Source organism: Rhinichthys klamathensis, unplaced genomic scaffold, assembly GCF_029890125.1.
Source record: "Rhinichthys klamathensis goyatoka isolate OS25496 unplaced genomic scaffold, OSU_Roscu_1.1 h1tg000107l_1, whole genome shotgun sequence".
Classification (NCBI taxonomy): domain Eukaryota; kingdom Metazoa; phylum Chordata; class Actinopteri; order Cypriniformes; family Leuciscidae; genus Rhinichthys; species Rhinichthys klamathensis.
This window is the reverse complement of record NW_026606645.1, coordinates 1,249,752-1,274,186: the sequence shown is the minus strand read 5'-3', so window position 1 is coordinate 1,274,186 and position 24,435 is coordinate 1,249,752. Positions and strand designations below refer to the sequence as shown.

The 24,435-nt window shown below is 38.7% G+C and overlaps 2 protein-coding genes across 5 annotated transcripts in view; one reads left to right on the top strand and one right to left on the bottom strand.

Annotated features, from left to right (window-relative positions):
* Nucleotides 1–5,793, top strand: part of lef1 (lymphoid enhancer-binding factor 1) — a 45,267-nt gene extending 39,474 nt beyond the window's left edge. For 2 of the 4 annotated variants that reach the window (XM_056253591.1, XM_056253590.1), the window contains exon 10: nt 5,294–5,793. In XM_056253591.1, the coding sequence (XP_056109566.1) occupies nt 5,294–5,373 (80 nt within the window). In that variant the 3' untranslated portion in view covers nt 5,374–5,793. The remainder of the gene's footprint in view (nt 1–5,293) is intronic. The other 2 variants (XM_056253593.1, XM_056253592.1) reach the window with 1 other exon arrangement.
* An 8,510-nt stretch (nt 5,794–14,303) lies between these two features.
* hadh (hydroxyacyl-CoA dehydrogenase) lies at nt 14,304–22,765 on the bottom strand. Its single transcript, XM_056253598.1, has 8 exons — nt 22,615–22,765; nt 21,227–21,355; nt 20,943–21,100; nt 18,654–18,780; nt 18,412–18,501; nt 15,014–15,086; nt 14,817–14,933; nt 14,304–14,737 (listed from the first exon to the last, which is right to left on the bottom strand). The coding sequence occupies exons 1-8, from the start codon at nt 22,726–22,728 to the stop codon at nt 14,619–14,621; spliced, it is 927 nt and encodes a 308-aa protein (XP_056109573.1). The 5' UTR covers nt 22,729–22,765; the 3' UTR covers nt 14,304–14,618.
* Between the last annotated feature and the right edge of the window lie 1,670 nt (nt 22,766–24,435).

The following is a 24,435-nucleotide window of genomic DNA, read 5'->3' as shown; positions in this document are numbered from 1 at the left end:
TATTTTCATTGGTGTTTTTTATTTTTGGTATGAAGGACAGGCTCGGTCTTTATTAGATGCCTTATGACACATAATCCTTAACTCTGACTTAAAAACAAAAATGCACATTGGAGTAATTTTAGGTTATAGAAATTTCTTCCTCGCACATCCCACTTTTCCTGCTCGTACAACATTTCCACATCCTCTTCTTGTTCTTACTGTCTGTTTCTCAGATTTAGCTGTGAGAGCTCTTGTCTGACAAACCCTTGTGATTTGCAGGCTTTGAGATTGTTATCTGAGCTGGGGCATACATGCCCTCAGGGCTGTTACTTTTTTGCCACTGTGCATTTTTATTTTTTCATTGGGAACGGGGAAAGCCATGTAACAATGCTGGTCTTTTAATGGAACGCTGGCGCTGAAGATGTAGTCTAGTCATTCAAAGAAGCCAAGGTTGTGAGTCACGACAGTCTGGCACATTTCAACATGCTGCTTTGTTGCCACCTGGACATTGACTCTGTGTTACGATGACTGTTCTGCGGCGTTTCACTTTTGATTTTTATAGCGTCATTCTTCGCCCGAGTTTGATGATGTTGGCAAGCCCCTATATGAGGCTTACCGTACTATTGGGAGTGGTCGGCCGAAGGTTTGAAAGCTTTCAGTGTCCCAGAGGTTGACAATAGTGGGGCAGTGTGGGAGACCGTTGGAGGTACTGGGCACTTTGGAGGTCATTGCCTGCTCTGTGAAGCAAGTGCTGCTGGACAGCTGTGCCCGAATCGGGTCGTCTTTATCCAGCTCTGTGTCTGTGATGAGTGAGGCCAGAAGTCAGATGTCAGCCTTTGATGAAAAGGCATGAGAGGGAGAAACTGAAAGTCCCTTGTGTGCTGATGAGAGCGCCCTGTCTCTCTTTTTAATGTCCACTCTGCCTCCGGCACATGAATGGCAGAATAACTGATACTCTTTGTGCCTGAAAACCCTTTCAATTTATAGAAAGCTGGAACGAAGTACCTTGAGTTTCTTTACCAGAAATGTTTGGATTGGAAAGGTTTGGACCTCAACTGGACCTGCATGAGTAAAAACACGTAACTAGAGTCAGGGTTGGGCAGAATTCAAAGAATTGGTTCCCTTTCAATTCATGAGTGTAAATTTTAATTTAATGGCCACATCACACAGGAAGTTGAACTGGAATTTCAATTCAACTGACAAGAACAGGGTTTTACTGAATTTACTCTGGTAAATGGGAAAGTGTTCTTCCACCCTACTCAACAAATTGTAATTATCAAGTATGATGAAATATATCAACAATACAAATATCTGTCTATCTATCTGTCTGTCTGTCATCTATCTGTATCTGTCTGTCTGCTATCTATCTGTCTGTCTGTCATCTATCTGTATCTGTCTCTCTGTCTGCTATCTATCTGTCAAGACTTTGTCTGTTTTTAAAATTTCAGACAAGACTTTGTTTTGACATACTTTGCATTTCTAGGAAAAAAGTTCAGTTGATTTGTATAGTTCCTCAATCAAAAACATTTGTCTACATCAATCCAAATTCAGGAACTGACTTCAAGTTGAAAATTAATTCTCAATTCAATTCAGCGCAATGCTAAACCCTCAAGTATGAGTCACTGTCGATAAACTGGTTAATATCACTGAGGGCAGCGGAAACCCAGAGGTTTCCTTCCATGTATTGCTGCCAAGAACCTCTGCAGCGCTATAAAAAGAGTCTGGGAGTTGCTGGTATGTAGGTACAAGGAACAAACTTGCAGAAATTGTTGAATTCAATATGCGAATCACCCCCATTAGATCCTTCATATAGATCATTGGATGGTTCCAGATGTTAGACCCACAGTAGCACGCCAAGCAGCAGAGGAATCAGCAAACCTTGTGGCGTCTACTACGTTTCCTCTGTCGTTCTCGCTCTTCCACGCCCCAGCCATCGTCTGCTCTTTTCTGGAGTTCCTCTCCTAGGGAGTAAATCTGGCTCCTATTGTGAAAGCAGGCGTAACCCCCGCTCCTCGTCCCCCGCTCCTCCTTTGAAGCGTCCGGGCGGTGGAGGGGAGCAGTCATTGTGCTGCTCTTTGATAGTGCCGCCCTGGCTTGCAGCTCAGGCTTTGCAGGAGCACGTCGTTCCCGGGCTCCCATCCCACCGCTCCTCAGATGTGGGCAGACCCCACTCAAGCCTTCGCGTCCTCTACCCTCACCTGATGTTTTTTGTTGTTGTATTGAGGGGAACATTCTTTCCTCTGCCTTTTTAGAGAGATCACAGCAGAAAGGCCACTGCCACGGTTGGTTTGCAGTTGTACAGACGTATAAGAGTTTGTAAGAGTTTTTCCCTTCCCTGATGTTACTGTCTCAGGGCCAAAGGAAGTGCTGACTGAACCCAAGCGGTTTGTTTAAATCCGATTTTTCATCCAGGTGCTGTTTTTATTACTCAGGCCGGGGTTTTTTGAACCCGTCCTCCTCCTCGCAGATCATTGAGTGCCTGTTGAATTTTTATGGACTCCTTGAAAGACGCTGCCAAACCAGAAACGAAGCCAAGTGCTACAACACAAGGTCACTGGTCCAAAGTCAGTTTGGTGTGAAAGTGGACCTTTTCAGCTGACTAGGCTTAACACAACCCAGATACGAGCTCTTCGTCCATACTCCCATTCCCTGCCAGTGTTTCATCGTAAAGCTTTGAACCTTCTCCAGTTCCGTGTCTGTAGAAACAGTTGCTTTACACCAGAAGCGAGATTTTTAGGTACCCCACTATACGTAGTTTTTCTGGCTGTTGTTACTTCGAACAGTTCAACGTTCTCTTTGACCCTGAGCCCACGTTCGAAGCATGCACACTAGGACAGTTTTGTAATACATCACCTGACCTGTAGAGGTGAGCACCGTTTTGTGTCCGCTTTATGCTGTCAAACTCGAGATGTACAAATCTTTCAACTTCTTCGCACAGCTTTTGTTGTCATTTTCACCCTTGACTTATTATTATTTTTGGATTTTGAACAAGTTTGTCCTTAAGACAGAATATATTTACATTTACTTGAGATGCAACATTGCATTATATATACGTTTTTTTTTCAGAGAATGTATTTTTAATACAAAATGCATTTTCTAGAAGCGATACATTTTTTTTAAATCTTGTTTTTATAAGTTTTATTTAACATAGATTTTGTAAGTGTATTTTGTCATTCTGCACGGGCAGATTTGTTTTTTTACTTTATATTTAAAATCAAAATAATTTTAACAATCCTTTCCAGCCATTTTTGTTTTTCAGATATGCAGACTTAAAAAAACAACAACAAAAAAAACCTTTTTGAGTATTCTTGGCTAATTTCCAGTGATTTTTTTTTACAGCACTTTTTTTCCCTTTCCATTATCATTGACAATTTTTGAAATCAACTTTCCAACTGTTAGTGCTGCCTCCTAGTGAACCCACCAATTACTGCACATGTACGCGGTTATAGCATTTGAGCTGCGCACAGTGGAAATTTAGCGGCAAACGTAAAACCGCAGCCCACTTTCTCCAGTTTTTCAGAACAATATTTTTTTCTTGCTCTCAGACCACATCAAGCCGCCTTCTCTGGTTTTTGTGGAAAAGGAAGGGTTAGACCGGGGGGGAAGGAGGTGTGTTGGTCCCAGCTGCAGGCTTTTTGATTTGCCCCGGGAGGTGAACGGGCCAATTGAGTGACACAGGGCCATGCCTGTTATCTTAACCTCCCACACTTCAAAGAACAGCCTCGCTACCGCAGAGCGAGCCGAAGAGAAGGACGGAGAGAGGCTGGCCCTCGAATACAGAGGAGCGTTTCATTTCCTGCGAGCAGGGCCTCGACATTCCTCAGCGCCAATGGGAAGTAGCTCTTGAATCCCTGCGTTTGAATCAGAAAGGACTGTAAAGCGTGGCCCGACGGCACCGTCCTAACCTCTCCAAACACCCCGACGCGCCCCCTCCCCTCCCCTTCCAACAGGGGGCTGGCGGGGAAAGGCAGGAAAGCTTGCCAACTTTTTTCATCTGTGGCCGGGAAGGAAAACGCTCTCCAGGAAGGGGGCGCAGGGCACAGGGAAGCTTTGAGATCATAGGATGAAAAGGGTGGGCAGGGAGGTAAATAAAAGCGTCCCCGCTCACTTTATTCCGAGACTCTCTTTCTCTATCCTCGTTCGGCACCAGGGTCAGATCTCCCTGGAAAAGTAGTTGCCTTTCATCCACATGTGGTAAAGCCGTCCACATGGGTGTACGAGTGTATTTATGTGTGAAAGTGGTCCAGGGTGCAGTTGTGGAGCAAAACTGACATCTCGCTGAAAAAGGTTGCGTTCGACCTCCGCTCCAGGGAGGAGTCCGCTACTAGTCTTGCATTTTATCTGTCTGTCTTCTATATCTCTCTCTCTCGCTCCATCCATCAGAGGTTTGCTCCTGTATTCCTGCTTCTCACTTTGATCAGGAATTCCATTTGATGCACTTCTGAAATAGCCCCATACAGCTTGTCGACCAAAATAGTCTGATACATTTAATATTTCACATCTCAAAAATGGATTCTGATTGGACAAACAGTTTGTGATGGAAAAACTTTGGGCTTCTGAGAACGCAATTCTTGATTAATGTTGGACGTGGGGATTTCTTTTTCTTTCAAAATGGCATGCTAGGGGACGTTTTTGAGTGCGCCAATTTGTTGTAAATTTGCTTTGTTTTTGCTCTAAATGTCCTCATGTGCAATACACAAATCATAATGCGTGGGAAAAAATCAGAAATTAGACTAAAATTTTATCCTGCATGTTGTGTACTTGATATACAAAATGTACTATGAATTGTGACATTTTGATTATGATATTGATTTACGAATAAAATAATATGGTAATGTGCCTAATTTGTTGCAGGTCTAAAGTGTGTATTTATTAAAGGGATAGTTCACCCTAAAAAAAATAATTTATTCACCCTCGTTGTTCCAAACAAAACGTTTCAGTAGTTTTTTATGGAAGCTTGTTCCGCCACAGAATAGAAAATAAAAAAGGTAATTAGGACTTTTTTCTTGGAATTGTGAGTTTACATCTCAGAATAATCAACTCAGAATTCAGAATTGCGATAAACAATTCTGAGAAAAAAAGTCGCAATTATCTTCTAAAATGTTTTATTCTGTGGCGGAAACGAGCTTCCATAGTTTTTTACCATACAATGAAAGTCATAGGGGTCCAAAACAACACTGGACCGCTGACTTACACTGTATGGACCTAAAAAAAAAACATACAGAATTCTCAATTTTGGGTGAATTATTCCTTAAAGTTTAATATATAATTTTTAATATCTAACCACGTTTTCCCTCTCATTTGTGTTCTACAGGAGGAAAACGGACTTCTTTTTCCTCTTGCAAAGCAAAGACAGCAGCTACAGGCCCCCTTTTAGAGATGGAAGCCTGCTAGACTCCTCAACCTTTCACCCCTCCGTCACCTCTTGACCCCTGAGGAATATCCAGAGGGTCCCGGTCCTTGAATCTGCTCCTCGGCTGCAGGCGCTGCTGTAGAGACGTTGAACTGAGAACAGACAATCACCAACACAGGCCCTCACGCAGACCCGTGAATACCTTTTAAGTTTTTTTTTTTGTTTTCTGTCCTGAATTCACTCCTGAAGCCGAAGGCGTTGCACTGATTATGTTCCTCGACCGTTTGTAAAGCGCACATATGGGCACATGTACACAAACACACACGTTCCTACACCTGTTCCTAAGTTATTCTAAGTTATTTGGCACCTCTGTCTCTTCTGTGTGTTCACGACGTCACTCCCTTACTTCCTCTCGTGCCCCGTAAAATGTAGCATAGCGGGGACCCGACACGCCACACAACATTTTAGGGATCACGCGTTGCCCTGGAAACAGTCTCCGTAGGTTGCGTTTTGCATTTTGACACATTGGTGCAAAAAGGGTCGATGTTTTGATTTCTCCTCAACATCTTGGGTTCAAGTTTATTTTGAATGCTTTTTTTATTATAATTCTTTATTTTCATTTCTCGGTGTATATTTTAAATGATTTTTTTTTATCATTGTTTTATATATATATATATATATATATATATATATGTATGTGTGTATATATATATATATATATAATGGTATACGAAATAAGCTTGGAGACAGGAAAGCCATTTTTCTTGTTGAAGCGTCTTGCAGAAATAACATTTGAAAGTCTTCTTTTTGATAACTATTTGTAACGGATATTGACTTCTCAGTCTCTACTTGCGCAGATGTAAAATAATGCTCAATGTGTACTTTTTAAAAAGAGATGTCTGGATGTCACTGTTTCTTGGTATTTTTGCAGGCAACATTAGAACAAAGGTGAAAGAGTACAGTAGGTACCCAGAGGCCTATATTTTATTGATCTAAATTGACAAATGAAGCAGATATATCTATATATATTTACCCCAGCACTTGGCAGTCTTTCTTTAATTGCAATGTACCTCTGTCTCTCTGGTAGGTAATAGAGTGGTCTTTTACCATGTTTATTCCATGCAAACATTTCCACATTTTATTCTTTTTAATTATTCTCTTTTAGCATTCTCAGATGTTGTTTTTTTTACATTCATTGTCATATTTTGAATCGTTAACTTGGTGTAGCATTTTGCTTCCAAGTGGTCACATTCGAACTGTTTCAACATGTCTTTTTTATAAAAATAAATAGGCATCTTTGACTGAAAACGATTGCAGTATGTTTATTTTATTATATACACTGAAATATTTCTCGGTTAAGTAGAAAGAACGCATTACTGCGTCCTACAAGAAGCATTAGGAATTATAGAATATATCCGGTGGATCTCTGGGGAAACTTCAAACGGCTTCTGAAAATCAATAGTCAGCTAGTGTTCATTTTAATATGCATTTGAATATTCATTCGACCTTAAGTACATGATAATAAGGGATGATTTGCAATATAGCTAAAATAATTAAATGGCCAATCATTATACTCCTGACAAATGCTCAAATTGGGGGTCTACAATTGTATAAAGCATCGTTTTTAATCTTTAAGTCTTTCAGTAGGCATGCTGAATGCAATGGCAGATTCACTATGACAGACAGCACACAGAACTGTGAATGAAGGATGTTCTGCATAAATGTTTTTAGTATCAGTAAAGCTCACCGTTGACGTCTGTTACTAGAGTGCCACCTCATGCATGAAACACTGCCATCTGAGTTATGGACATAACAAATAATGTTTTAAGTGTAGTTCTTAATAAAATGCGTGTCATTTCAGCCTATATGATTCACAATTATACGGAGTTCTAATTGTTAACAGTCTTTTGTTCTGTCTTGATGCTTTTCTGTGGGTGTTGTGCTCGAGTTTGGCAAGTGTCTTTTTTGGTCTCATCAAGGATGTTTGTTACTACAACTGAATTGGCTATAGAGAACAATGTATGATAGGGCGCCACCTACTGGAAGAAGATGAAATAAAAACATGACTGCCTTATTACACTACTACTCTCATCATGTACAGTAGTAGTCATGTTGATCTGATACAGCACCTATAGTATCGAGCATACCAAACTATCTGTATGTAATTGACTAAAACAAATATTGAATTTGTCACAAGCTCATTTACATGCATTTGTATTAGTGCTGTAAAATCGATCAAATGCATCTAACATAAAAGTTTGTTTATATAATCTGTGTGTGTGTATATATATATATATATATATAATCCACACATATATAAACAAAAACATTTATGTTAGATGCAATTAATCACGATTAATCGTTTTGACACCGAGTCAACACAGAGTTGGAAACATCTTGACATTTTTTTGTTTTTTTCCCACAAAAATTTGTATGTATGCAAATTATATAATATCTAAGGTACACTTTTCTAGTAATTGTGCAGTTAATTCTCATATTGTTTTTTTCAGAAAATGCTGGAATATTTTCCTTCTCCCCAAATTTGTCCCTACCGAAACACAATATTAAATAATTTTTTAAGTAGGCTTATAATGACCTATTAAGATTTTGTTTACATCTACCTTATAAATATATATTTTTTCTATCTTTTAAAAATATTTTTACAGGTTAAATCAATAAAGATTATAATTTTAATAATATTTTAAGTGTAATTTATGAGATTTGTTGTATTTTGAACCCAATTTTTCTTTGTAGAAGGCATAAAGTTTATCGTACTGATTTCAAAGTTAAGGATTCATTAGTTTGAATATGCATTGAACCAAACACTATCATAACATCTTAGTTGATAATTCAATATACTTTATTTTTGACAAAACACCCCATGTTACGGTAGTGACTGCACATTTTTGGTAGTGACAGTAATGTTTTGGTAGTGACCACAATACTTAGTTTGCCATGGCTGAATCAGACTGTCCACATTTTATGTTAATATAAATAAATAACTATGATGCACATATGCAGTCAGTACATAGCAGACACACATCTGACAGTAAATATCTTATAAGAACACCTAGAGCTATTCTGTACTTTGGGTCTTGAGGTGCAAGTGAGAAGAGCTATGCTCATAGATTTGTCTACCTAAAACAAAACACCAACAACTTACAATGTAGACTGTTTCTGAACCACTTTGTTTTATTTTCACATTTTCAACATTTTGTTTATAAGTCAATCAGATAAATCTCCTGAACCACTGAAGTGTGTGTGTGTGTGTGTGTGTTTCCATAAAACATTAATTTCAGAATAATTTTCCTCATTCAGATAAATCTCTAGAACCACTGAAGTGTCTTTTCCTCATGCTTTTCTGACATGTCTTTGCTCCCTGTCAGATAATTCACTGATACTCTTCAGCTTTCCTTCTTCCCTTCGTTTCTTATTTCTTTCTCTTTCTTTCCTTAAGTATTCCTCTTACTTCACTGGGTCTTCCCTCAACCTTTGTTTGTATTCTCTCTGTCACTCTGTTGTAGTTTGTCTTTTTTTTTTTTAAGTCCCCATGAATTCAAAATTGACCATACTTACTTTGTTTGCCTAAATTGATCGTTTTGTGGTGAACAATTCATCCATGCAAGTCAATCCACACAAAAAAAAAATTTTTGGCTTTGTAATCTTTAATCAAAATCTGATTTCCCCTCCCCTCTGCGTTGGAGGACCTTGCCTGATGACGTAGGTTTCACGGTTTGGGCGTCTTCTTAACATCCGTAACCACGCCCCTCCAACTGACAGTAGACAGGCTGAATGAAAACACCTACTTTTCTAGATCCAATCAGGTGCTAGTTGAGAAAAGCCACGCCCACCATTTTGCCTCATTTAGTATTCCGTTTCTCTCGGAAATACGTCACAACACTGGAGAAAAGCAGTATTTTTACTAAATCTGTTTCTACGGGGCCATAGTGTAACATAGAAGGTAATGGAGCCCTTTATACATTGTCGTGTTTCTTTAGAAATAAATAATGGACAAATGGAGTCTTTAAACGCCTCAGATGTAAAGTTATTCGCTGTCAAAGTGACGCAAAAATGAATGGGAGTCAATGGAAATGCTAACGCAAGTGAAGTTCTGCTACAACATGGCGGCACCCGGCCGGCTTCAACTTCCGGTCGATGGATTACCCCCTTGGAGAAAAGTCGTTTGCAACTTCCGGTTCACGGGGACTTTAAGGCATGTTGGTGTTTTATGTCATTCTACCTGTCAAGTTTATCATAGAAAGTAACATTACTGACCTTACACCTAAGCTAGTATCATGGACTGTAATTGTAACCTCATCACATTACAGAATTTTAACAGAATCTTGCATACTAAAACACTAAAACATACTACAGTAGTAATTATTTGCATAACTGTACTAAAATGTAGTTTATTCCTACAAATAAAGGATTATGTTTTCCCTTTTGTCACTACCAAAACAATAATGTCACAACCAAAACTTCAAGACATGTTTCGGTAGTGACAATTTTAGATACTTTTGAGCCTAGCTCGAAGATGCTAATCAGCACATGGTTCGCAATCACTGGTCAGAACAGTTGAACACATATAACAACAACATTTTATGGAATAACATCCAAAAAAGTTTTCTCAATAGCAGAAAAAATGAGTTTGGTAGTGACATTCCTTAAAGTTACACACAGATTTTTTTAGACTTTAGAACACATTTACTTCAAAATGATGGGATCAATCTACCCACCTTATAGCACATGAGAGAGAGGGACACAGGAATATGTCCTGATCAAAAATGTAGGGGTGTGGTTAAAATCAGTCTTAGCCAATGGACTACAACATTCACTGTTTTGGTAGTGACATGAAAATCCAGGACACATTTTTTTTAGATAAAGTTTCATGATTTAAAAGTAAAATATAAAATAAATATATTTTTTAACTTCATTTAAAAAATTTTTAAAAAAAAAAAACAAGAATGGAAAAATGTGCAAAACAAATTTCAATATTTTCACAAGTTGAAATTTAGGGGTTAGGGTTTGGGACAGCCACCTCCTAATTGAAAGTTGCCCATAAATGATGATTTTATATATATAAAGCTTACTGATATCTTAAATATTATTGTGGGTTTCAATAGATAATTGAAGGATCTTAGTAAACATCTAAGATTTTAATAATTAAATGCTTTTCAAATGTGTTTTTTGGATAAGGGACAGCAGTTTGCACCAATTCTGTAGAATGGCCCATATAGGCCTACATTTATTCAAAGGCAAAAAGCATTTTACAACGACTAAGCGCTGGATATTGCAGTAATGAAGTTGTCTTCTGTTTAAATATAAGTATTAAAATAAGGTAAGTGCAATATGACATTTAAATAAGTCACCTACAGACCCACCAGAAAAATAAGTCATCTTAAGTAATGATGTAATAACTAAACAGTGGTTTAAACATTATATATATATACACACACACACACACACACACACACACACACACACACACACACACACACACACACACACACACAGAGAGAGAGAGAGATGGACAAAGTACACAACTTCCTTACTTGAGTGAAAGTACAGACGCTACTGGTCAAATATTACTCCGTTACAAGTAAAAGTTGTAAAGACCGATTTTTACTTAAAGTAAAAGTACAGAAGTACTTGTTTTTAAAAGTACTTGAGTATCAAAAGTAAAAAGTAAATGTCAATGCATTGTTTTATTATTGTTGCATTGTTGTTGTATGTAATACTTACAGTACCTTATGCCTCTGAATCTATGCCTGCCAACCTACCCTCATATCAATATCAAATTTATTTCTAGAACAGTAGTGGGATTGAATGTGAGATTGAATAAGTGCCTTCAATAACGTCCACAATGGTTTCGGACACCCAAATGGCCGTTCTCTCATATAGTGCCCTATTTAATTTTTTGGGGCTTTTAGTATGATTATGTTAGCCTTACAGACTGTTATCTATAAGTTAGTGTGCTCCAAAATAATGACAAAATTCGCATTTAGAAGACCAAACCCAACGTTGAAAATGAAAATCAGGTTGATGTCAGAATCCAATGCCAGATTGACATTAATCTCCAACGTTGGACAGAAGTTGTATTGTGGTTGAAAATGAAATTTGGGTTGACGTCAGAAACCAACATCAGTCGGGTTTTGACGTCAACCCCACTTTAATTTCCAACCAAAATCATCCCCTGACTGACATTACTAGCCTAGTACTTTCTACTCAAGGACCTTGACACAATAAAGTGGAGTAAAAAGTAGGCTACATATTTGTCTTTCAAATGTAGTGAAGATAAAGTAAAAAGTTTCCAGAAAAAATAATACTCAACTCAAGTAAAGTAGCCTACAGATACTCATAAAGTGTACTTACAGTAGCCTAACTCAAATAAATGTAGGCTACTTTGTTAATGTCCACCTCTATACACACACACACACAAACTGTTTGTATATCATAATATTGTTAATATTTGCGTGTAGCCTATTATTCGTAATCTTGGGTCTAATTATTGTTTGAACTAATTTTGTGAAAATAGGAATAGCTAACCTAACTGTTAATGTCAATCGATTTTTAAAAAAGTGACTAAAACAATATTTTTTGCAAATAATCGCAATTAATCGCACCTAACATGGGTATAATTTCGTAACGAATCGCCAATGTAGAAACAGGAAGACGTTATATTTTAAATATTTGAACTGAAAATAGGCCTTGGCCTACTTGCAGAAATCAACGCCGTTTTTAATACACATTGGCTAAAGAATATCGTGTTTAAGAAGCTAAAAGGGTCAGTTAAATGATAAATTGTCCCTCACATACAATACAGTAATAAGTAAGTTTGAAGTGTTTTGACTTGTGAGCTTTATCAAGTTGTCCTCGTGGGTCTGAACATGATACAGATGATGTGATGTAATTTACTCACTCTGGTCTCTGTGGGCATCGCTGTAATGATGGCTTTCTGCCAGAACCTCAAACACAGTGACCAGCGGCCTCAGAACAATCACCACAACAGGGAAGACAGAGAAATGAGACAAAAATGGCTGTTTGAAATGGAAAGTCGTGTAGTAGGAAACTCTCCACGGTTCCCATGAAGTATCCAGACGGCGGGATTCCCAGGAAGGCCTCACCGTCCGGGGAAAAAAGTGAGTTGGAAAGCTACAGTAGGAAATAATTTATTTGCAGCTGCCACTAATATTTAACCTACTGCAATTAGATTTAAAAAGCCATTTTAAAGACCTGCTTGTCGTAGTCATTGTGTGCAGATGTTTATCATATGGCGCTTTTCCATTACCAGTACCAGCTCGACTCGACTCGCCTTGGCTCGCCTCGACTCGGCTCGCTTTTCGCTCCGTTTTCCATTGCAGAAAGTACCGCCACAAATAGTACCCGGTCGTCATAGCGACGCATTTCGTTCCTCGTTGCCCCATCAAGCTCTCGCTGGATCCTCTCTTCGGCAACCAAACAAAGGAATGTCTGCACCTCCTCGTTTGACCACGGCGTATTCTTCCGAGTTGCCATAATAATAGTAGTAAGTTTAGTAACTATCTCTGGCCAAACTATTTAAAAATGGCGGGGTTATTCTGGATACTCCATCTGGCGCGTGCAATGATGACGCAGATTCTCTGTGACCAATCAGCAGTCGGCATTGTTTTCACGTCACATTTTAGTATCGGCTTAGCTCGCCTCAGCTCGCTTAGAACCTCGCCAGAGGTGGTACGAAAAAAAGTACCCGAAAGCAGGTACAGGTACAACTTTTACACAGTGGAAAACCAAACAAAGGCGAGTCGAGTCGAGCCGAGCCGAGGCGAGCTGGTACTGTGTAGTGGAAAAGCGCCAATACTAGCTACATTTCTGAATCATATTGATGATGACAAACTCCTGTTGCTGGCCTATCTTTTTTGTTTTTAGTCCAAGTTTGCAACAACTGGAATTAATATGCATATATGCAGTTAGGACTGAAAATATATTCATGAATTCTTCAGAAGGCAAAGTTCTTACATCAAAATGTGATGAGAGGCCACAATAAGAGCATCTTGAGTTCACTGTAAAGTGCCTTTATGTAAGAAACTAAGTCAGATTGTTTAGTAAAAAAAAAACAATCTGCAAAATAGCAAACCAGCTTTCATAAGCACCAAAAGTTCATATAAAGCATAAATAAACATTATTCATAAATGTTATTTTAATTATTCATAGCTTCAACTAAAATGCAAGATTTTTTCAATGAGCTTCCTCTATGATTGTAAATCATGTGCATATAGTGGCTACAAAATGTATTTGGACATTAAAATCTGCTCATTTTTTTGCTTGAATAGTGTGCTTGTGCTGTCTTTAACATTAATGTCACTTGGTTTAATATTCTATTTATACATTTTTAAGTGTGAGCGTTGTGTCCATAGTTTTTAAGGCCAATGTACATGTAATTTAGTGAATTCATTGATATTTGCTTTTTGGAAGACTAGATTTATGTGTGTATATAGATATAGATATATCCAATATAGATATAGATAACCAAACCTGAATGAGTTTCTTTCTTCTGTTGAACACAAAGGAAGATATTTTGAAAAACGATTGAAACCAAACAGTTGTGGGCCACCATTGACTTCCATAGTATTTTTTTTTTCTACTTTGGAAGTCAATGGTGCCAAACAACTGTTTGGTTACCGACTTTCTTCAAAATATCTTCTTTTGTGTTCAGTAGAAGACAGGTTTGCAACAACTTGAGGGCGAGTAAATGATGACAGCATTTTCATTTTTGGGTGAACTGTCCCTTAAGATCTTTTGTTGAGAGTGAACTCAGTTTGAATTAATGATGAAACAACGACCTCTAGTGGCTGAATGTTGTATTGTGAAGTTTACCTCACAACATCATTACTCAAATAATGATTGACAATAACGAAGAAGACTATAAAAGCTAGTCTTTCTGCTAATATCAATTGATGGGTATATGACAATTAATAATTACAAAACACATTGAAACATTTTCGAACCTTTTAATGCGACACATTCAAAGTTCATAGAATCATAGCAAGGCACTAGATGTAGAGGAAGACATTGCTGTCTTATAAACCTTTCGTGTCCTGGTTGATCTGGTCCAGAATTTCATACAGGACTTCCCTGGGAAAACTGGTGCGCCTGATCACTCTAATTAGGTTTCATTCCTGACTATATACATTAACATTGGTGCAATTCATAAACAGTCTTTTGAGGACTAGCGACTTAGTCCAGTGCATTTCATCGACAGGTCATTTGTTGTCTGTTTATATGGTGAAAGGCTGGTAATCTTCACTTGTTACTTGTATTTGTAGAATCCCTCGCCAGTTTTCTTGCCTAACTTGCCCTCTGACACCAGTTTGTTAAGCAGGGGACTGGTGCCAAACAGAGGGTTATCGGGGTCCATCGCATGCCAACCTACACAAACACAGAATTAGAAATCCTCAACACAATACTATTACATTAAAACTGGGTACAATCAATTTAAAATGCTCACCGTCAATAATAAACTTTGCAGTGTCCAATCCAACATAGTCCAGAAGCTCAAACGGACCCATAGGATAACCAGCCCCAAGCTTCATCGCCACATCAATGTCTTCCTTGGAACCGTGACCTGAGAAAAATATACAACATTATGAAAACAAAATATGTTTTGGTATCCGTTCATCACCCTTGACTGCTTCACACACGTACCTCTCTCATGTAGTCGAACGGCCTCCATCATGTAAGGAACCAGCAGACGATTCACTATAAAACCTGGAGTGTCCTGAGAGGAGACAGCAAGTGGAAGCTGAGGGACTTTTTAAAATCTTCAAATCTCGAACCACAACCGGAAACAGGCTACAATTTGCACGTTCTCACTAAAATTAGACTATAGAAGATTGAAAAAAATGTTCCCTGGTCTGATGAGTGACACGAAGAATTAAAGCAGTTCTGAAGGCAAAAGTGGGTCCAACCCGGTACTATCAAAGTGTAGCTATAGTGGCCGGTGAGTGTATATAGTCATGTGAAAAAGAAAGTACACCCTTTTGAATTCTATGGTTTTACGCATCAGGACATAAAAAAAAAAAAAAAAAAAAAAAAAAAAATCATGTTGTTGTTGTTCATCTGAGGTTGTATTTACCTAATTGACCTGCTATAGACCTGGGGCCGTATTCACAAAGAATTTTAAGACTAAAAGTAGCTCCTTACTGGTGAATTTAGGAGCAACTCCTAAAAATAATGGGCGTGTCACTCCTAACTTTAGGACTCCTAACTTTAGGACTCCTAATTTTTTTCACTAAGAGTAATTCACGGAGCATTTTAGCCCTAAAAGTAGCACCTAAGTCTGGGACAGCTTAAAAGAAGTCGAGAGGACTCCTAACTCACTAAGACCTATTCACAAAGGATTGTAGCGCATACCACCGCCTCTCGCAGTCGTCCCGGGTCCGCGACACAAGCGGGAATGCTGCATTGATCTGCAAACAAATCCTCTCCCATTCTCACGCTTAGTTTTGCTTGATATCCCAGTGCCGAATTTCCCTTTTATTATGTTTTTTTCTTTCCCAGCACCAACTGGGCCAGCAGCAGTAACTGATCCTGCATCTAGTTGGGCTTTCTTTTCCGTTTTGGCGAGTTCATAATCCACCGTCATTCAACTCTTACATTACTTAAATAGGAGCGGCATTTCCTTGCTTTAAGTAGTCTATTTAGGCTAATAGGATGTCAATTAACCAAGCACGTGTTAATGCAAGTGTCGTTTTTTCATTATTAAGTGGCGGTTTTCATTAGGGTATTAGGCACCATTCACATATAGCGCCTAAAAGGCGTAGAAAACGCTAGGCGCGCCACGTTCTCCTTTTCCCAAAGTGCTAGGGCGGTTGCGCTCCGGTTGGTTCTTGTCACGTGACCTAGGTTGCCCTTGCGGCATTCTGAAAAGTTGAGATGTTTTTATCTCGATGCGGTGCGGATGCGCTTGGAAAAAACGAGCGCGTCGCTTCCATTATTAATTCACGACTTTTCTCTCTCTCTGCATTTTTAGAATTAGCCTACACTTCACTGGGGCCTGCACAAACATGTCATTATACAGGTCCTTCTCAAAAAATTAGCATATTGTGATAAAGTTAATTATTTTCCATAATGTAATGATAAAAATTAAACTTTCATATATTTTAGATTCATTGCACACCAACTGAAACATTTCAGGTCTTTTATTGTTTTAATACTGATGATTTTGGCATACAGCTCATGAAAACCCAAAATTCCTGTCTCAAAAAATTAGCATATCATGAAAAGGGTCTCTAAACGAGCTATTAACCTAATCACCTGAATCAACTAATTAACTCTAAACACCTGCAAAAGATTCCTGAGGCTTTTAAAAACTCCCAGCCTGTTTCATTACTCAAAACCGCAATCATGGGTAAGACTGCCGACCTGACTGCTGTCCAGAAGGCCATCATTGACACCCTCAAGCAAGAGGGTGATACAGAAAGAAATTTCTGAACAAATAGGCTGTTCCCAGAGTGCTGTATCAAGGCACCTCAGTGGGAAGTCTGTGGGAAGGAAAAAGTGTGGCAAAAAACGCTGCACAACGAGAAGAGGTGACCGGACCCTGAGGAAGATTGTGGAGAAGGACCGATTCCAGACCTTGGGGGACATGCGGAAGCAGTGGACTGAGTCTGGAGTAGAAACATCCAGAGCCACCGTGCACAGGCGTGTGCAGGAAATGGGCTACAGGTGCCGCATTTCCCAGGTCAAGCCAATTTTGAACCAGAAACAGCGGCAGAAGCGCCTGACCTGGGCTACAGAGAAGCAGCACTGGACTGTTGCTCAGTTTTGCATGTCATTCGGAAATCAAGGTGCCAGAGTCTGGAGGAAGACTGGGGGGAAGGAAATGCCAAAATGCCTGAAGTCCAGTGTCCAGTACCCACAGTCAGTGATGGTCTGGGGTGCCATGTCAGCTGCTGGTGTTGGTGCACTGTGTTTTATCAAGGGCAGGGTCAATGCAGCTAGCTATCAGGAGATTTTGGAGCACTTCATGCTTCCATCTGCTGAAAAGCTTTATGGAGATGATTTCATTTTTCAGCACGACCTGGCACCTGCTCACAGTGCCAAAACCACTGGTAAATGGTTTACTGACCATGGCATTACTGTGCTCAATTGGCCTGCCAACTCTCCTGACCTGAACCCCATAGAGAATCTGTGGGATATTGTGAAGAGAAAGTTGAGAGACGCAAGACCCAACACTCTGGATGAGCTTAAGGCCGCTATCGAAGCATCCTGGGCCTCCATAACACCTCAGCAGTGCCACAGGCTGATTGCCTCCATGCCACGCCGCATTGAAGCAGTCATTTCTGCAAAAGGATTCCCGACCAAGTATTGACTATTGAGTGCATAACTGAACATAATTATTTGAAGGTTGACTTTTTGTTGTTGTATTAAAAACACTTCTTTTATTGGTCGGATGAAATATGCTAATTTTTTGAGACAGGAATTTGGGGTTTTCATGAGCTGTATGCCAAAATCATCAGTATTAAAACAATAAAAGACCTGAAATATTTCAGTTGGTGTGCAATGAATCTAAAATATATGAAAGTTTCATATTTATCATTACATTATGGAAAATAATGAACTTTATCACAATATGCTAATTTTTTGAGAAGGACCTGTATATGCATTTCGATGGCATTACTATTATTATTTTGTGTAGGACACAGACATATTCAGATTTAATTCCATGAATTGTTGCGTCTGTGTTATGCTCCGCATGATGGCCCTGTCATCTAACAACCAATCACCGTGATCATTGCGAGGAAGCTCGTGCATGAGAATTGACGTCATCCATAGCAACGAAGACTAACTCTTAGTTTAGGAGTTGTCATTTTTCCTTACTAAGAGTAGGTCTGAAAGGCGTTGTGAATAACTTTTAAGAGAAAACTCCTAGCTAAAATATTTTAGTGCGATTTAGGAGTACTCCTAGTGGTAAGATAAAATTCTTTGTGAATACGGCCCCAGATGATTTTTATTAATGTCCTGATACGTAAAACCATAGAATTCAAAAGGGTGTCCTTTCTTTTTCACATGACTGTAACAGAAGATTACAGAATGCTTACTTTGCACGAGACGGGATGCTTCCCCAAAGCTTTGCTGAACTCAAGGAGAGCGTCAAACGTCTGTTGGCTTGTTGCTGGAGCTTTAATCACCTGAGATAAGAGAGTTAGTCAAGTCAAGAGAGTGAACCTTCTCGTGTTTAAGATATTCGATTCAATGCAAGCTTCAATATCTTGAACAGAATTTGACATTTTTATTAATGCGGATGGTTGTGCAGTGAGTGAATTGTCATTTCAATCCAAACCTCCACCAACTTCATCATTGGGACGGGGTTGAAGAAATGCAGTCCGCCAAAGCGGTCTAATCTGGCCGTGGAGCTGGCGATGTCCGCGATCTGCAGGGACGACGTGTTGCTCGCGAAGATGGTGTGTCTGAGGAGAACACACACATCTGACTGATATAACACAATTAGAGCATACTAGTAATGGCTGCCGCAATTTACAACAAAAATAAAACACTGGACATGAACTCTTATTTTCTCAGCTCTCCAGAATACTAGATTCTGATTGGCCGGTCTCTGCATTCTGCGTCAAATGTTGAAGTATAATGATGATGAACCGTATAAGTGACTGTCGTCAACACATTTCCTGAATAGCTGTGCTCTTTCTTCTGGCATAATATAAATCAGTTAATAATTGTTCAAAACAATCACTTCAGCAGCATATTCTTGCACCGGTTTATTCTGATAAGTAAAACTATTTACTTTATAATACATACATAGTCATTGCAATTTGTTCATTTTAAAACTACAGAAAAAATGCAATTTAAAAAATATTCTGAAAGCTTCTTATAGTGCTCAAAGGACAGCCCATAATAATTTTATACAGCTTGACGGTAGCAACAATATGATATTTTATAATATGCTATGATTTTTCATATATTTAAATTTGATGGTTTCATTATAAATAAGGTGAATCTACCATAAAATAACCATTTAAATCTAACAGTATCATGTCAACACATGGAAAACAGTTTATTATGTTTATCAAGTTTTTACCCTAAATACTACACTCACCGGCCACTTTATTAGGTACACCTGTCCAACTGCTCGTTAACACTTAATTTCTAAGCAGCCAATCACATGGCGGCAACTCAGTGCATTTAGGCATGTAGACATGGTCAAGACAATCTCCTGCAGTTCAAACCGAGCATCAGTATGGGGAAGAAAGGTGATTTGAGTGACTTTGAACGTGGCATGATTGTTGGTGCCAGAAGGGCTGGTCTGAGTATTTCAGAAACTGCTAATCTACTGGGATTTTCACGCACAACCATCTCTAGGGTTTACAGAGAATGGTCCGAAAAAGAAAAAACATCCAGTGAGCGGCAGTTCTGTGGGCGGAAATGCCTTGTTGATGCCAGAGGTCAGAGGAGAATGGCCAGACTGGTTCGAGCTGATAGAAGGGCAACAGTGACTGAAATAACCACTCGTTACAACCGAGGTATGCAGCAAAGCATTTGTGAAGCCACAACACGCACAACCTTGAGGCGGATGGGCTACAACAGCAGAAGACTCCACCGGGTACCACTCATCTCCACTACAAATAGGAAAAAGAGGCTACAATTTGCAAGAGCTCACCAAAATTGAACAGTTGAAGACTGGAAAAATGTTGCCTGGTCTGATGAGTCTCGATTTCTGTTGAGACATTCAGATGTTAGAGTCAGAATTTGGCGTAAACAGAATGAGAACATGGAACCATCATGCCTTGTTACCACTGTGCAGGCTGGTGGTGGTGGTGTAATGGTGTGGGGGATGTTTTCCTGGCACACTTTAGGCCCCTTAGTGCCAATTGGGCATCGTTTAAATGCCACGGCCTACCTGAGCATTGTTTCTGACCATGTCCATCCCTTTATGGCCACCATGTACCCATCCTCTGATGGTTACTTCCACCATGTCACAAAGCTCTAATCATTTCAAATTGGTTTCTTGAACATGACAATGAGTTCACTGTACTAAAATGGCCTCCACAGTCACCAGATCTCAACCCAATAGAGCATCTTTGGGATGTGGTGGAACGGGAGATTCGCATCATGGATGTGCAGCCGACAAATCTGCGGCAACTGTGTGATGCCATCATGTCAATATGGACCAAACTCCCTGAGGAATGCTTCCAGCACCTTGTTGAATCTATGCCACGACGAATTGAGGCAGTACTGAAGGCAAAAGGGGGTCCAACCCGTTACTAGCATGGGGTACCTAATAAAGTGGCCGGTGAGTGTATATTTTCCATATTCGTCAGATATTGCAAAACTGTTGATTTAATTACCTTGAACAAAAATATTGTTTTGTATCAAAATATCAGTCTCAAAACTATTCTCATTTGCTACATAAATCCATAAAATAAAATGAAAATGGATCAACTTAGCGCAGAATTGATTGTGTTGCTGCCTACGATTGCATTAAAGATCATCTAAATTTCTGTGCAGAGTGAAAATGCTGCAGTGAGTTTATTGGTTACAACCCCGTTGGACCTTTAGCTCTGTTGGTTGTACCCTATATTGTTTCCTGAGAAATTGAAAAATGAGTTTTTCTTACTCTGGGGCCACTTTGTCCAGAGCTCCAAACAGATCTTGTTTGACTTTGAGGTTTTCCACAATAGCCTCCACCACAAGATCAGTGCCCTGAACTACAGACGCAGCATCTGAGCTTGTAGAGACGTTCTTCAGGACTTTCTGAACGAATGCTTCTCCATCCTAGAGAACGTGAGCCACAGTTATCTTTCCATGATTTAATGAACGATAGAGCAACATCAGCCATTAAACCCCACATGAAATCAACAACTTTGGGACTTTAGTTCATGTCGGTGCTGTCAAACTAACCTCAGGTTTTTCTGCAAACTTCTTCTTCGCCACTCTCTTCAGACTAGCCTCAATGCCCTTTGCAGACTTCTTCAGTATGTCCTCAGACGTGTCCACTAACACCACTGAATGTCCTGTGGATGCAGCAACCTGAAACATTAAAGGGATAGTTCACCCAAAAATGAAAATTCTGTCATCACGTTGTTCAAAACCCGTAAGACTTTCATTCATCTTCAGAACACAAATGAAGACCTTTTTAATGAAATCTGAGAGCTTTCTGTCCCTCCATTGACAGTCTACGCAACTACCACTTTCAAGCCCCAGAAAGGTAGTAAAGAAGATATCATTAAAGTAATCCATGCGACTCCAGTGGTTTCACCTTAATTTTATGGAGCAGCGCAAGTGCTTCATTTATGAAAAAACAACAACAAAAAAAACACCCATGTTATCATTTTATTGCCAAAATATTAATCTCCAACGCACATTCACGTCTGCTCTGGTGTCAACACAACACATGCGTCGTGGTGCTCTTGTGAACGCGTTTTGGAGATTCATATTTTGGAAAAAAGGTGTGAAGTTGATGGCTAATTTAAAATGCATTCAGTGTTCAGTTTAATTAGGAAACACTGAAAATTAAAGGAATAGTTCACCTAAAAATAAACAACTAGCCTATCTCATAATTTACTCACCCACACGTCTATGGAAGCATTTTTTTTTCCACCACGGAATAATAAAAAAAGGTAATTGCGACACGCGCATGATCGATGATCGTTAAGTTTAATCGATTAAATTAATAACACCCCTAATATAGAACATACTTTTTTTTAGCGGTCATAAATAATTACTAATTTAAAATAAGTACAGACTCAAGAGAGTATGCGATCTCGGACGCAGCCTACACAATGGAGGTCATGGGTTACTGACAATAACGAAGTCATACAGGTTTAGAAGGACTTGAGGGTGAGTAAATAATGACAGAATTTTACATTTAGGGTGACCTATCCCTTTAAGCCATTTATTTCAAACAATTTCAATATGCTTATGAACACACACACACACACACACACACACACACACACACACACACACACACACACACACACACACACACATATGCTATAAACAAAATCGATAGGAAGGAATACATTAAGCATTAACCTTAACTATATGCAGAAGTGGGTGAAAGGTCACTCTGAAAGTAGAGGCAGTCGCAACATGGTGGGAGAAGTTTGCAACAAATTGGCCACGATTTATTGATACCCATCCTGATTACCGCAATACAACTACATGCAGCTTGAAACTATAAAGAATAATCTTCTTTATTAACTGTGTGATAGCACTTAGCTTGTAGCCTGAATGGCAACTCTAACTCTTTGCAAATGAATGCGGTGATATTTCTCTGTCGTTACCTGTGCAATGCCAGCACCCATCAGTCCTCCTCCGATAACTGTGACATGTTTAATAGCATGTAGTGCTGCAGAAGACGAGAGGCTCCTGATGTACTGGCGCGTGATGAATGCCATGGCCGCTGTTTCGATAATGACAGACTGCGCGTGCACAAGCGCCTCAGCGCGTGCTCGAGAACTGAAGCAAAGTTGAACTGATCACGTGGTTTCCTCCTCATGCAATGGCTTTTTTTTTTCACATATCCTAAAGATATCCTATCCCATAGACTTTTGTCCACTGTAGTGGACATTATATTTTAGTGAATTTCTCTGACACCATACATGCCACAGTTTTAGTCTGGAATCTGGATGTCCTGTAAAGAGCACATTCAGGGATTTTCAGAGATGCCACATGTTTGGAGGTTTCACCATGAAAACAACTTCTCCTTGGTCTTTAAAAAAGGACATACATTAATTTAGTGATAAAATGTAGCACTCTAATGGACATACGATAATATATTGTAATTATAATTTAAATCGGTCTACTTTTCAAATTGTATTTTATAAACCAACATCTCAGGAAAACGTTATGAGGTTTCAAATCTAAACATGACTTTCTGTTACAGAACAGGGCATTGGTTTCATACTATCAGGCATTTTGGGAAACACAAGTGAATAGGGGAAAAAATTAATATATCAATATTCCTATGAAATATTAGATATTATTATTAAAATGTTTCATTACATGTTGCCCCAAGAATACATTAATATGGAAATTAGATACAGTGTATAGATACATTGTATTGAATGGGAATATTCATTTATGGCCATTTTACCCACGTTGTGCATAAAGTCAAATGGTGTATCAATTAATTCCGTCATATCTTTCATAACAGTTGAGAATCATTTTTATAGAAATTTTTGGTTAAAAAATCCTGAAACCCAAAAATGTATTAGTGAATGTAAAAAAAGTCCCATTGTTTTTACCTATACGTGTAATTTCATGTCATTTTATTTTTTAAACAACTGAATCCTGGTGTCCACTACAGAGGACATAGCATAATATGAATAAAATATCATTTTTCAAATATTTTTTTCTTTTTTACCATTTGTTTCTTGCTCTAAACAATGTGATGACATGAAAAAATACTAAATTCAAAACTTTTTTTCTGGGTCTCAGGAGGATATAACATGGAGTAGTATGACCTTTTGATTTGCTGTCAACTATAAAACTCTTTGACAATGTGTTTAAAGTTAATAAACACCAACATTTTTACCTTTAAAAAAAATAAATAAATAGTGCAGTTGTTTACCAAGGAGGCAACAGTGTCAGTCAGTGATGAAATACACATGATGTGTGAAGAAAGCAATGACAAATCAAGGCAAATGTTGCTTTTCAGCGGAATATTTTATTGTGCATCATTTCCAATCAATCAGTATTTTTATCACGTTATATAAAAAGTGTGAAAATACTGTTTATATATAAGACGTGCAATTAGCTCTGAAATTAGCCGTAGCAAGACAAGGCTGGTCATTTTATTCCAAAAAAAGGTATAATTTCCACCACACATCAAAGCCGATACATCATCTCTAAGATGTGGTGGAAATTACTCTCTCCTGGAAATGTTTATGACTTTTAGAAAGAGGTCCATTCTTAGTCGACAAATTAAATAAATTAGAAATTAGAATTAAAAAACAAATTCTAAAGACCTATTTTCTGGCCTATAGTTGAACACGCATTAATGTTTTTACTATAACATTGAACCATGAAATAAAATGTTTTAAATAATTTTCAACAAAAAAAAATAAAAAAAAATAACAGTCTTGTAGTACAGTAACCATTTT